General features: G+C 42.7%; 1 protein-coding gene across 4 annotated transcripts in view; it reads right to left on the bottom strand.

Annotated features, from left to right (window-relative positions):
* Positions 1–12,754, bottom strand: part of LOC118375190 (nuclear factor of activated T-cells, cytoplasmic 1-like) — a 65,937-nt gene that overhangs the window by 37,752 nt on the left and 15,431 nt on the right. For all 4 annotated transcript variants that reach the window (XM_052505007.1, XM_035761691.2, XM_052505006.1 and 1 more), the window contains 2 exons: positions 12,130–12,270; positions 3,039–3,094 (listed from right to left, as the gene is read on the bottom strand). In XM_052505007.1, the coding sequence (XP_052360967.1) occupies positions 3,039–3,094; positions 12,130–12,270 (197 nt within the window). The remainder of the gene's footprint in view (positions 1–3,038; positions 3,095–12,129; positions 12,271–12,754) is intronic.

Here is a 12,754-nt window from a genome sequence, read left to right on the forward strand (position 1 = left end):
ATGAAATCTTTTCCCTTTTTCACAAGCTGCTCTTTTAGATTGATGGACAACTGGTCTACTCTCTCGGCAATGGTGTTTCTGCTCAGACTCACATTTAAAAGAGTTGCCTTTTTCTGGGCAAACTTCGTCACAAACTTTAATCATGCAGTTTTTGATGAAATCCCCCTCCGTAAATGGCCGGGCTGATTTAGCGATCTCTTCTGCCAAAATAAAACTGGCCTTGACAGCAGCCTGGCCTTGTGATTTGGCTTTTTTGAACAGAGCCTGTCGAGATTTGAGGCCTCGTTTTAATTCCTCTGCCTTTTGTAGCCTTTGTTCCATGTCCATATTCTTGTTTTTGTCCGCGTGTTTCGTTTCATAATGTCGTCTCAGATTATACTCTTTCAGTACCGCCACACTTTCTCCACACAGAAGACACACAGGTTTTCCAGCTACCAGCTACAATTATAATATTTTTAGATTTTAAACATTTAGGTACACATACAGTTGAAGGCGGAAGTTTACATACACTTAGGTAGGAGTCATTAAAACTTGTTTTACAAACACTCCACAAATTTCTTGTTAACAAACTATAGTTTTGGCAAGTCGGTTAGGACATCTACTTGCTTGACATAAGTAATTTTTACAACAATTGTTTAAAGACAGATTATTTCACTTATAATTCACTGTATCACAATTCCAGTGGGTCAGACATTTACATCCAATAAGTTGACTGTGCCTTTAAACAGCTTGGAAAATTCCAGAAAATGCTGTCACGGCTTTAGAAGCTTCTGATAGGCTAATTGACATAATTTGAGTCGATTTGAGGTGTACCTGTGGATGTATTTCAAGGCCTACCTTTGATTGACATCATGGGAAAATCGAAAAAATATCCGCGAAGACCTCAGAAAGTCTGGTTCATCCTTGGGAGCAGTTTCCAAATGCCTGAAGGTGCCACATTAATCTGTACATACAATAGTACGCAAGTATAAACACCATGGGACCACTCAGGAAGGAGACACGTTCTGTCTCCTAGAGATGAACGTAATTTGGTGCGAAAACTGCAAATCAATCCCAGAACAACCGCAATGGACCTTGTGAAGATGCTGGAGGAAACCGGTACAAAAGTATCTATATCCACAGTAAAACAAGTCCTATATTGACATTACCTGAAAGGATGCTTAGCAAGGAAGACAACACTGCTCAAAACCGCCAAAAAATGGCCAGGCTACGGTTTGCAACTGCACATGGGGACAAAGATCGTACTTTTTGGAGAAATGTCCTCAGGTCTGATGAAACAAAAATATAACTGTTTGGACATAACGACCATCGTTATGTTTGGAGGAAAAAGGGGAAGGCTTGCAAGCCGAAGAACACCATCCCAACCGTGAAGCACGGGGGTGGCAGCATCATGTTGTGGATTTGCTTTGCTGCAGGAGGGATTGGAGCACACCACAAAATAAATGTCATCATGAGGGAGGAAAATTATAGAAAAGTATAGAAAATGTGTGGGCAGAACTGAAAAAGCATGTGGAAGCAAGGAGGCCTACAAACCTGACTCAGTTATACCAGCTCTGTCAGGAGGAATGGGCCAAAATTCACCCATCTTATTGTGGGAAGCTTGTGGAAGGCTACTTGAAACGTTTGACCCAAGTTTAAATTGTTTAAGGCAATGCTGCCAAATACTAATTGAGTGTATGTAATCTTCTGACCCACTGAGAATGTGATGAAAGAAATAAAAACTGAAATAAATAATTCTCTCTACTATTATTCTGACATTTCACATTCTTAAAATAAATTGGTGATCCTAACTGACCTAAGTCAGGGAATTGTTACTAGGATTAAATGTCAGGAATTGTGAAAAAAATAGCTTAAATGTAATTGGCTAAGGTGTATGTAAACTTCCGACTTCAACTGAAAGTGTCTTATATCGGCTGAAAGTTTAAATTTGTGTTAGTCTAACTGCACTGTCCAATTTACAGTAGCTATTATAGCGAAAACATGCCATGCGCCCAACATCAAAATATTTTTCCACCGGCACAGGTTTCATACATTCACATATAAGGAATAAATATCCCTTCCATTAAAAATCTGCCGTTTCCAGCTACAATAGTCATATACAACGTTAACAATGTCTACACTGTATTTCTGATCAATTTGATGTATTTTAAATGGACCAAAAATTTGTTTTTATTTCAAAAACAAGGACATTTCTAAGTGACCCCAAAATTTTGAACGGTAGTGTATGTGTGTATGCATCTTTGTGTGTATGAGTGTGTGTCAGAAAGAGAGAGTAAGAGTGTGTGCGCATCTGTGTGTGTGCGCATCTGTGTGTGTATGTGCAGGGGAGGATACGGGGAGCAGGTGCAGTACCTCACATATAAATACTCTCTAATCCCCCAGTCTCAGACCCAGTTACCCAGAAGAACAGAGTGCTCTTGGTGACTCACCCAGTCGAGAGAAAGAGAGAGAGAGACAACAGAGTGTCTTCCAACTAATAAAACATTGCTGTGAAATACCTATAAAAATGCAGAATGGGCCTCCCGGGGGCGCACTGGTTAAGGGCGCTGTACTGCAGCGCCAGCTGTGCCATCAGAGTCCCTGGGTTCGCGCCCAGGCTCTGTCGTAACCGGCCGCGACCGGGAGGTCCGTGGGGCGACGCACAATTGGCCTAGCGTCGCCCGGGTTAGGGAGGGCTTGGTCGGTAGGGGTGTCCTTGTCTCATCGTGCACCAGCGACTCCTGTGGCGGGCTGGGCGCAGTGTGCGCTAGCCAAGGTGGCCAGGTGCACAGTGTTTCCTCCAGCGCATTGGTGCGGCTGGCTTCCAGGTTGGATGCGCACTGTGTTAAGAAGCAGTGCGGCTTGGTTGGGTTGTGTATCGGAGGACGCATGACTTTCAACCTTCGTCTCTCCCGAGCCCGTACGGGAGTTGTAGCGATGAGACAAGATAGTAGCTACTACAACAATTGGATACCACGAAATTGGGGAGAAAAAGGGGTAAAAAAACAAATAGAAAAATAAAAAAATAAAATGCAGAATGTCATGCTTATAAGACTTACAGATTTGGAGGAGTCCTTGTCAACCTTGGCCTCTGTCTCCCATAGGTGATGACCATCTATAGAAGGGAGAGTAGAGAAGAGTGAGGGTGATCATGTGGAAAAATTATATGTGAGAAAAGTACCAGTATTCAGACTTGCACAAATGAGTAACCACCATAAATAAATCCCCATTCATGTCAATGTTGACATCATTAGCCATGATGCTGTTAACAGTGTTATTGTTAGCTCTGTCTGACATCAGTGATCTATAAAACAGCTGCAACAGAACCAAGGTTTTCACCAACATCAGTTGAGTCTGATGATGAGCTCATATATTCAGTCTCAGTCTAGGCTAACCCACTCGGGCCGAGGGGGCCGATCTGATGCAACTCCGAGGCCCGATCCATAGGCCATACCAAAGGGATGAGTAATGTCTTTGGTCGATGAGAGAAACCCTGACTTCATTCCTTTGTGGAATCCCAAATGTAATGACCAATTGTGACTCGCGGGCTTGTTAATAAAGTAAAAAATCCGGGGTTCCTATAACCAGTGGGCTGTGAATAACTGGAAAGTGAAGCCTTGGCATAGTCTCCCTCCCTAAGCCACCGTCAGTCTTTTCAAATAGCTCATATTTAAATATTGGCCCTTTTGTCATGCTTATTAAAGTATTATTAAATGTTTTATTTGTTTTATATTCTGTTAATGCACTTATTTTAAGTTGTCGTAACAAACTGGCTACCCATCAGGCAATAAAATAGGGCATCACAGCTGTTGAAAACATGGGTCCTAAAAAATATCATTTTTTGCTATTCTTCTATGAGACATCAACAAAAAGTAATTTTCACATAGTTTATAAGAAAAAGGGTAAGCACCGCACTATTTTCTCTTACACCAATGACTCGTTAACAAAGCCTGAAATCGAAATTAAATCACATAAAAAATGTTCTTGGTGAGAATTAAACTTTCTAAGAAGTGCCATGCTAACAATTCTGACCATTCTTAAAGCTGAGATCTGTGAAACCGATCAATTCCCCGACGGGGAGGAAGGAGTAGGCTGTCCTTGTATATAAGAATTTGTTCTAAACTGACTTGCCTAGTTAAATAAAGTTTACACTAAGAGCATAACATTTCTATACCCTAATTCTAGTCTAACTAATACCCAAATGGAGATTCAGTGAAAATAAAAATCTCATTGATTTATCAAGACCAGTCCCTATGCTTGTCTCAGAGCAGTGTAAAACAGTGCTAAAATAGTTGTAGGGTATTGCTTCAAATCCTATTACTTCTAACTTCAATATGCTCTTTAAATAAACAAGACACACCACTTTTAACAGCACATTACTCAACACTAGTGAGATTCATGTCGCCTACGGTAGGCCTACAGTAAATCGAAAAATATGATGTGACTCTCCGCCAATAATTACATATAGAGGATTGGAGGATATTTCTGTAATTCAGTGACATTTATGCCCATAGTAATCAGTTATGGCTACATAACTAAATAAACGTCGGCATTTTGAAAGAGTATTTTTATCATTATTTTATTAACGAAAGCATAAAGATGGCATTATTAGTTACATTGTTTTAGTTTGAACGTGCAGACTGGCACCAAGAACAGTGGGAACGTTTCCCTAGTCAGCGTCATTGTTAGTGCAATGCCCCTTAAAGTGTTGCTCTGTGCTACCCAGTGTGGCGGGGTGGGGGTCCACCCCCCTTCCTCCTCCTCCCTTCCCCATGGGCTAGGTCTGTCTTCTGTTCGAGGCTCTGTGGCCCATCCCGTGCCGCCTGCCCTTGTTCCTTGAACCTTGTGTGCTTTCAGTGGATACAGCTGGAGAACTGCATGTGCCACTCGGGAGCCATGACCAATATGACCAATATATATTGTCCTGCTAATAACAGGCTTAATAATATGACAATATCCAACAGGCTTTAATATATTTCTAAATTAATAATAACAATAATTTAAAAAAAGCTTTGTTTAAAAAATATCAATATTTTGAAGATTATTTCATTTTCAAATAATGTAAAATGAGTGAGAAAAAGGTCAATCTTGAACATGGGGTGAGATATTGTTACTAATTTGTAAATAAAGCCAGTTTGTTATTTCTAATAATTTATTTCTGTTTTTAGAGGGAGAGAAACCAAAAACCTACAGTCATCTCATGGGTCTCCCAGTCGAGGCCGGCACAGGTATTGAACCAGCATCTGTAGCAACACGGTTTGCACTACTATGCAGTGTCTTGCACCACTCAGGTGCACCACTCAGGTACCGTAAAACATGACCGGTCGGGAGTGGGCTACAGTTCTACAGTAAGAGCAAAATACTCCTAACAAAATAAAATAATAGAAACCTAAGTGTAACAACAGTTTTAGTAAGTAATACTGAAGTCATGCACAATTATCAGGTTCTATTTACGTTTATAATCGCAAAACTTTTCGTGGAGCAACCACTGTACATATTGTGCTCTTCTATTGCACATGCAATGGTGTCCGAGGGGAAAAAACTGTGTTCGTTGCTTGCAGTAACTTTTGTTTGTTGTTGTAATATTGCAAACGGACGTGGCAGTTTCACCATGAAGGATTGCAGCTTTAACTTCACATATAGAAGCACTCTTGATTAGGTCTATATTATGACAGGTTATCTTGAAGGCTGTCTGGTCTTGAATTGAAACTGAGAGGTAGACACAAACACAGGCTGGGAAGAAGACAGCCCATTGCAGACAGGGCACACTTGGCCTGGGTCTGCTTGGGCTGTGATGTGGCAGAGGAAGAACCTGAAGCTGACACTGATGCCCAATGCCTCCCATTATATCTGGAGACTAGAGGCAGGGGGGAACCTCTCCGGCTCCATCTCCACTCTCTCACTCTGGGAACCAATCCAAAAGGGAATCCTTAGAAGGCTACATCAACCTGCCACCAGAGATTTTAAAAAAACTGCATTTCAGATCCCATCTCCCCTTTACTACTTACTTTTTTTCACTCACTCTCTCAATGTTTTTCACTGGCCACACATTAATGCAGAGAAAAAAACATTAAATTGAGCAATTTGTTGTTGAGCATCTGCCAGGAAATGTTTCTACAGAGAATCACATTTACCTTTACTTTGAGAGGTGTTGTGCAGAGTGTACTGCATAACGTACAGTAAATATAAACACATGCGCTATCCATGCCCATGTGGAATGATGAAAGAGAACCCTTGTCCTTGGTCTGATGACTGTAAGTTCTTCCTCCCAGCACTACCCCCAGAACTCGTGGATTGTGGGTATTGCATGCAAGCGTACTGTCTCAGGGAAGGGCAGTAATTGAGGCAAGCCATCTATTCAAACTGAATCAATCAATGGCTGCTAAAGTGAAGTTCACTACTAAATAAAACACAGTTTTGAAATCTGCATCTCAGCACACCGTCTGTCTTCTAAACTCAGCAAAAAAAGAAAAGCCCTCTCACTGTCAACTGCGTTTATTTTCAGCAAACGTGTAAATATTTGTATGAACATAACAAGATTCAACAACTGAGACAAACTGAACAAGTTCCACAGACATGTGACTAACAGAAATTGAATGTGTCCATGAACAAAGGGGGGTTCAAAATCAAAAGTAACAGTCAGTATCAGGTGTGGCCACCAGCTGCATTAAGTACTGCAGTGAATCTCCTCCCCATAGACTGCACCGGATTTGCCAGATCTTGCTGTGAGATCTCCCCACTCTTCCACCAAGGCACCTGCAAGTTCCCGGACATTTCTGGGGGGGAATGGCCCTAGCCCTCACCCTCCGATCCAACAGGTCCCAGACATGCTCAATGTGATTGAGATCCAGCCTCTTCGCTGGCCATGGCAGAACACTGACATTCCTGTCTTGCAGGAAATGACGCACATAACGAGCAGTAAGGCTGGTGGCATTGTCATGCTGGAGGGTCATGTCATGATGAGCCTGCAGGAAGGGTATGAGGGAGAAGGATGTGTTCCCTGTAACGCACAGCATTGATATTGCCTGCAATGACAACAAGCTCAGTCCGATGATGCTGTGACACACCACCCCAGACCATGATGGACCCTCCAACTCCAAATCGTTCCCACTCCAGAGTACAGGCCTCAGTGGTGTAACGGTCATTCCTTCAACAATAAACGCAAATCTGATCATCACCCATGGTGAGACAAAACCGTGACTCATCAGTGAAGAGCACATTTTGGCAGTCCTGTCTGGTCCAGCGACGGTGGGTTCGTGCCCATAGGCGACGTTGTTGCCGGTGATATCTGGTGAGGACCTGCCTTACAACAGGCCTACAAGCCCTCAGTCCAGCCTCTCTGGTCTAACTCGGGCAGTTGTTGTTTCCATCCTGTACCTGTCTCGCAGGTGTGATGTTCGGATGCAATTTATTGCCCTGGCCACATCTGCAGTTCTTATGTCTCCTTGCAGCATGCCTAGGGCACATTAACGCAGATGAGTAGGGACCCTGGTAGTCTTTCTTTTGGTGTTGTTCAGTAAGTATAAAGGCCTATTTAGTGTCCTAAGTTTTCATAACATCAAATCAAATAAAGTTTTATTTGTCACATACACATGGTTAGCAGATGTTAATGCGAGTGTAGCGAAATGCTTGTGCTTCTAGTTCCGACAATGCAGTGATAACCAACAAGTAATCTAACTAACAATTGACCTTAATTGCCTACCGTCTGTAAGCTGTTAGTGTCATAACGACCGTTCCACATGTGCATGTTCATTAATTGTTTATGGTTCATTGAACAAGAATGGGAAACAAGTGTTTGAACCCTTTACAATGAAGATCTGTGAAGTTATTTGGATTTTTACCAATTATCTTTGAAAGACAGGGTCCTGAAAAAGTGATGTTTTTTTTGTTGCTGAGTTTACATTACAATATATCTGTCACGCCTTGGTCTTAGTATTTTGTGTTTTCTTTATTTATATTGTCAGGCCAGGGTGTGACATGGGTTATTGTGGTGTGTTTTTTGTCTTGGGCTTTTGTGAGGTGTCTACGTAGTCTATGGCTGCCTGAGGCGGTTCTCAATCAGAGTCAGGTGATTATCCTTGTCTCTGATTGGGAGCCATATTTAGGCAGCCATATTCTGTGAGTGTTTCGTGGGTGATTGTTCCTGTCTTTGTGTTTTCACCAGATAGGGCTGTTTCGGTTTTCGTTATTTCATTTCGTTATTTTTGTAGTTTCTGTATGTAAGTTTTTCCCTCATTAAAATATCATGAATCATCATCACGCTGCATTTTGGTCCGATCCTTGTTCTACCTCTTCGTCAGAGGAGGAGATAGAAGAGAGCCGTTACAGAATCACCCACCACACCCGGACCAAGTGGCGTGGTAACAGGCAACAGCAGGAGCAGCGCGACAATAATTTCTGGACTTGGGAGGAAATCCTCGACGGGAGAGGACCCTGGGCTAAACCAGGGGAGTGTAGCCGCACCAAGGTGCAGCGAGAGAAGGACTGGACATGGGAGGACAAACTGGACGGTGAAGGACCTTGGGCTCAGCCTGGAGAATATCGCCGCCCCAAGGAAGAACTGGAGGCGAAGAAAGCGGAGAGGCGCTGGTATGAGGAGGCAGCACGGCGATGTAAGTATGTAAGTTTTTCCTTCATTAAAATATCATGAATCATCATCACGCTGCATTTTGGTCCGATCCTTGTTCTACCTCTTCGTCAGAGGAGGAGATGGAAGAGAGCCGTTACAATATCACTTTACACTCTGTGCCATCATCAGTTTTCTGGTTTTCCTCAAATATATTTTTATGAACAGTACGCTGTAATTCATAAAACGTAAACTCCCTGTTTATGTGCACGTAATTGATTTGTTTATGAAAACAGCCACAGTTCTCCGAAATTTTCGAGGCCGGCCAAACTGCTGAACGGTTTCAAAGTGGAAGTCATTATTTTGTAACACTGACCAGTAGCACTGACCAGTCATGTAACAGAGTAGAGCACCCCTCCCACGGCTAACTGTTACTCGGAGAAAGACCCCTAAAACCGCTAACCAAAAAAAATACAATTCATCTCTGTCGAAAGAAACACGATTCACTCCACTTTCAGCCTCCTCGGGCACTTTCAGATTTCCCCTCTATAGACGGATGGTTATCTATAATTTTCTTGGGTAATTCCAGACACCACCTGGCAAGGTTCTTGAAGTTTGATAATTCTCACAAAATTCTATTTGGAGGTCCTCAACCATACTGTAGACATAATAGACACCTCTGGCCAAGAACAACCAGGCCTGTCTTGGTCTGTACAGTACCTGGTTGGACTGACTCTCCTCATTGGCTCTGACTCATAGGGAGACGGTGAACTTTGGGTCATGGGTCACAAAGTAGTCGGTCGGTTCAGGCAGGGGAAACTGGTGAAACTGGAGGTCTGTGGGTGTCTGACTCTGACACAGTGACAAATGATCCATGGTTACTGCTAGCCTGCCTACAGTAAACCAGGCAGCCAGCCAGTCCCAGATGTGAAAGCATTCTTTTTTTTATAAGGGACTTTCTCTCCACATCTCTTTTCTGCTAGGAGGATTACTTCAAAAGCTCCTTTGCTCTCACTCTCGCTCAGCCTTAACTCATGGTGTCTGGGAATTTATGTGCAGACAAAGACACACACCATGCAGATAGTCTGATCTAAGGGCTGTAGTGTAATCTCCTATAAGGATCTCCATGCTCTACACCAGCGGTATTCAAACTTTTTCAGAGAGGACCCCATTTTTTCCCTAAGAATTTCTTGTGACCCCACCCCAACCCAAATCTAATGGCACAACCTTAAATCAGTCAAACAAAAAACCTTAAATTCATTGAATTTGTATCTCTTATTAAAACATGAATACATTTACTCAATACATTTTTTTTGTCAAATGATCTTTCTCAAAAACATTTGTATATTTTCCCATACCATAATCGGTACTCCTCATTTTTTGTTTCCTCTCCCCCCCAAAATAAAAAATATATAATTTCATTGGCGACCCCACAGCAGTTCCCCCACGAATGCCAACATTGAACAGCACTGCTCTACACTGTAACCACGGGTGACAACTGCATTGATGTTATCTCTGCTCCCTCTAACTGTGCTGCAACAGACTGGACAGGATATCCGAGGCAGGACTGTGTCGTCATAATGAGGTGCTGCATATGGGGCTGGACTGGTTCTGAGAAGCCAGTCAGTGTACATCATTACAGGGACACAGGGATTCCTCCTGTATGAGTTTTTTTTTATTTTGGGGTGACCAGTGAGCTGAGATAAGGCGGGGCTTTATCTAGCAAAGACTTATAGATGACCTGGAGCCAGTGTGTTTGGCGACGAATATGTAGTGAGGGCCAGCCAACGAGAGCATACAGGTCGCAGTGGTGGGTAGTATATGGGGCTTTGGTGACAAAACGGATGGCACTGTGATAGACTACATCCAGTTTGCTGAGTAGAGTGTTAGAGGCTATGAGTCACTGAGTACAACACGCTCTTACCCCTGTGTACACACACACACGTGTGCACACACATGCGTACTGACATACACAAAGTTATACACACACACTTGCACACATGACCTACACAATATAGTCTAGTTATTCTCAAGAGTAGGTGCCTCAAAAATCTGGGAGTTGTTTTTTGGAAAATTATCCATTGGTAAAATGGGTAAACCCTCTGTGGCAACAGAATCCCCTATTCAGGATTTATGAGAAGGATTGTTAAACCGTTTTTAGACCTCGGCATGGACGAAATCTATAATAAAAAAAACATTACAATTAAATATGCACTAGGCAGAAATTGCTCCATCATTTCTTAAGGCTGGCTGAAGGGTGTTTCCATGGGAGCATCAACACCACCCCAGAAGCTATGCTAGGACCTAAAGACAGTCTTCTTAGCTTCAACAGATCTGAGGGGGCTACTGATCTTCTTCAAACTGACACAAATTTAAAAATATATATTTTTTTACATTTAACCTTTATTTAACTAGGCAAGTCAGTTGAGAACTAATTCTTATTTATTATGACGGCCTACCCCGAAAAAACCAGGACAACAATGGGTCAAGTTGTGCACCGACCTATGGGACTCTCAAACATGGACAGATGTGATGCAGCCTGGATTCGAACCAAGGACTGCAGTGACACCTCTTGGACTGAGACGCAGTGTCTTAGACAGCTGCGCCACACAAAACTATAAACCAAAAAGAGAGTTATCTAGAATTCTGGGCAAGGTAAATATTGAAAATAATTAGAATTTCACATACATAAATGAATAGCAATAGAGATTAGGAGAAATCAAGAGATGTAGAAAGAGATATCGCAAAGCTACTACTATACACTACTATTGTATGATAATGGTGCTTGAGCCCCCACCCAACCCACGTAGAATTCCTCTCCTCACACAATGGCAACAGGTTCCCCTCTGCTCTGAGTGACTCATGAACCATATGATCAGATGTGTTTACATTGCACAACCTTGGCCCAAACCATACCTCATGTTGCTTTTCTAAAGCTAATCAAGGAAATTGCTGTTAGTAAACCCTAAGCATCAACATCTGGGAGCAGATACTCCCTCCTTCCCAACTGAGAGGGCTTAGAGAGAAGAGAGGAAACAAATACTGAACTGTGAGGGACAGCACAGCAGCCTGCATGGCGCATAGTGCATTTGTGATCCATTCCTATTCTGAACAGGCAATGGAAACTTCTGCAAATGTAAATCTGCTGGGTTAAAAATACAGCGCATTAATGTGCACCACATGTGCCACTCTGGCAGGATGGGGGATGGGGGATATTTTGATGGCTGGGGAAGTGGAGGGAGGGAGGGAGTAGCCCTGGGGTTTCTCAAACCCAGGGGGGCAAAGAGGGAGAGAAAGTTAGAGCACAAACACACACACACGTTTTCCTATCCTTGTGGGGATCAAAATAATTGATTCAAAATCCTATTTTCCCTAACCCTTAACCTGAATCTAGCTCTAACCGGAATTGTAACACTAAATCTAATCCCTAAGCCTAAAATAGCCTTTTTCCTTGTTTTACTATCCTTGTGAGGACTTCTGGGCCCCACAAGGATAGTAAAACCAAACACACACACACGCACATAAATATGCACACTAAGCCACACACATCTGCATCCAGCTCCAGCTCTGGCTTCAGCTCCTACCTTGGGCTTTCTCCAGGAACACCACTTTGGAGTCGTGCTGAAAGTTGTGTCCGCTGAGGAGCATCTTCTCTCCCCCAGCAGCAGGGCACGTCTGCAGAGTCTGCTTATCCACTAGGGGCAACTCCTGGGCTGATCTCTGGGCTGCAGGCGGGGGACAGCACTGTCTTCACTACAGAATCATTACAAACCCACTCTCCCTTCAGCCCCGACCATCCAGACGAAGTCATTTTCACGAGCTTGACAACTCTTAAAGAATCCTCACCACTAACAATGCCAAGAGCCATTAACTCTAGAGACATATTATTCCTCTGACCTAACAGTGAGGGAAAGGATCCATTCAGTATTTGTTATTGTATAATTTTCTCAAATTATTGTTTTTACAAAATATCATACTTGGCTATCACCTCCTGGTTAACTTCAACCACCATAAAGTGTGTGATATTCTTTAATAAAACTCAGATGTTTACAAATGAAAAATAGATCTGGCAAAGAATGTTTCTGACAATTACCCTTGACAATGAAAAAAAAGAGGCTTGGTCAATAACAGTTTGTGGCAGTGTATCAGCGACCAACAATGGTCTATTCTTAAGAGCTGAGATCATGGTTTAACGACATTGCTCATTTT

Source organism: Oncorhynchus keta, unplaced genomic scaffold (genome assembly GCF_023373465.1).
Source record: "Oncorhynchus keta strain PuntledgeMale-10-30-2019 unplaced genomic scaffold, Oket_V2 Un_contig_2186_pilon_pilon, whole genome shotgun sequence".
NCBI classification, from domain to species: Eukaryota; Metazoa; Chordata; class Actinopteri; order Salmoniformes; family Salmonidae; genus Oncorhynchus; species Oncorhynchus keta.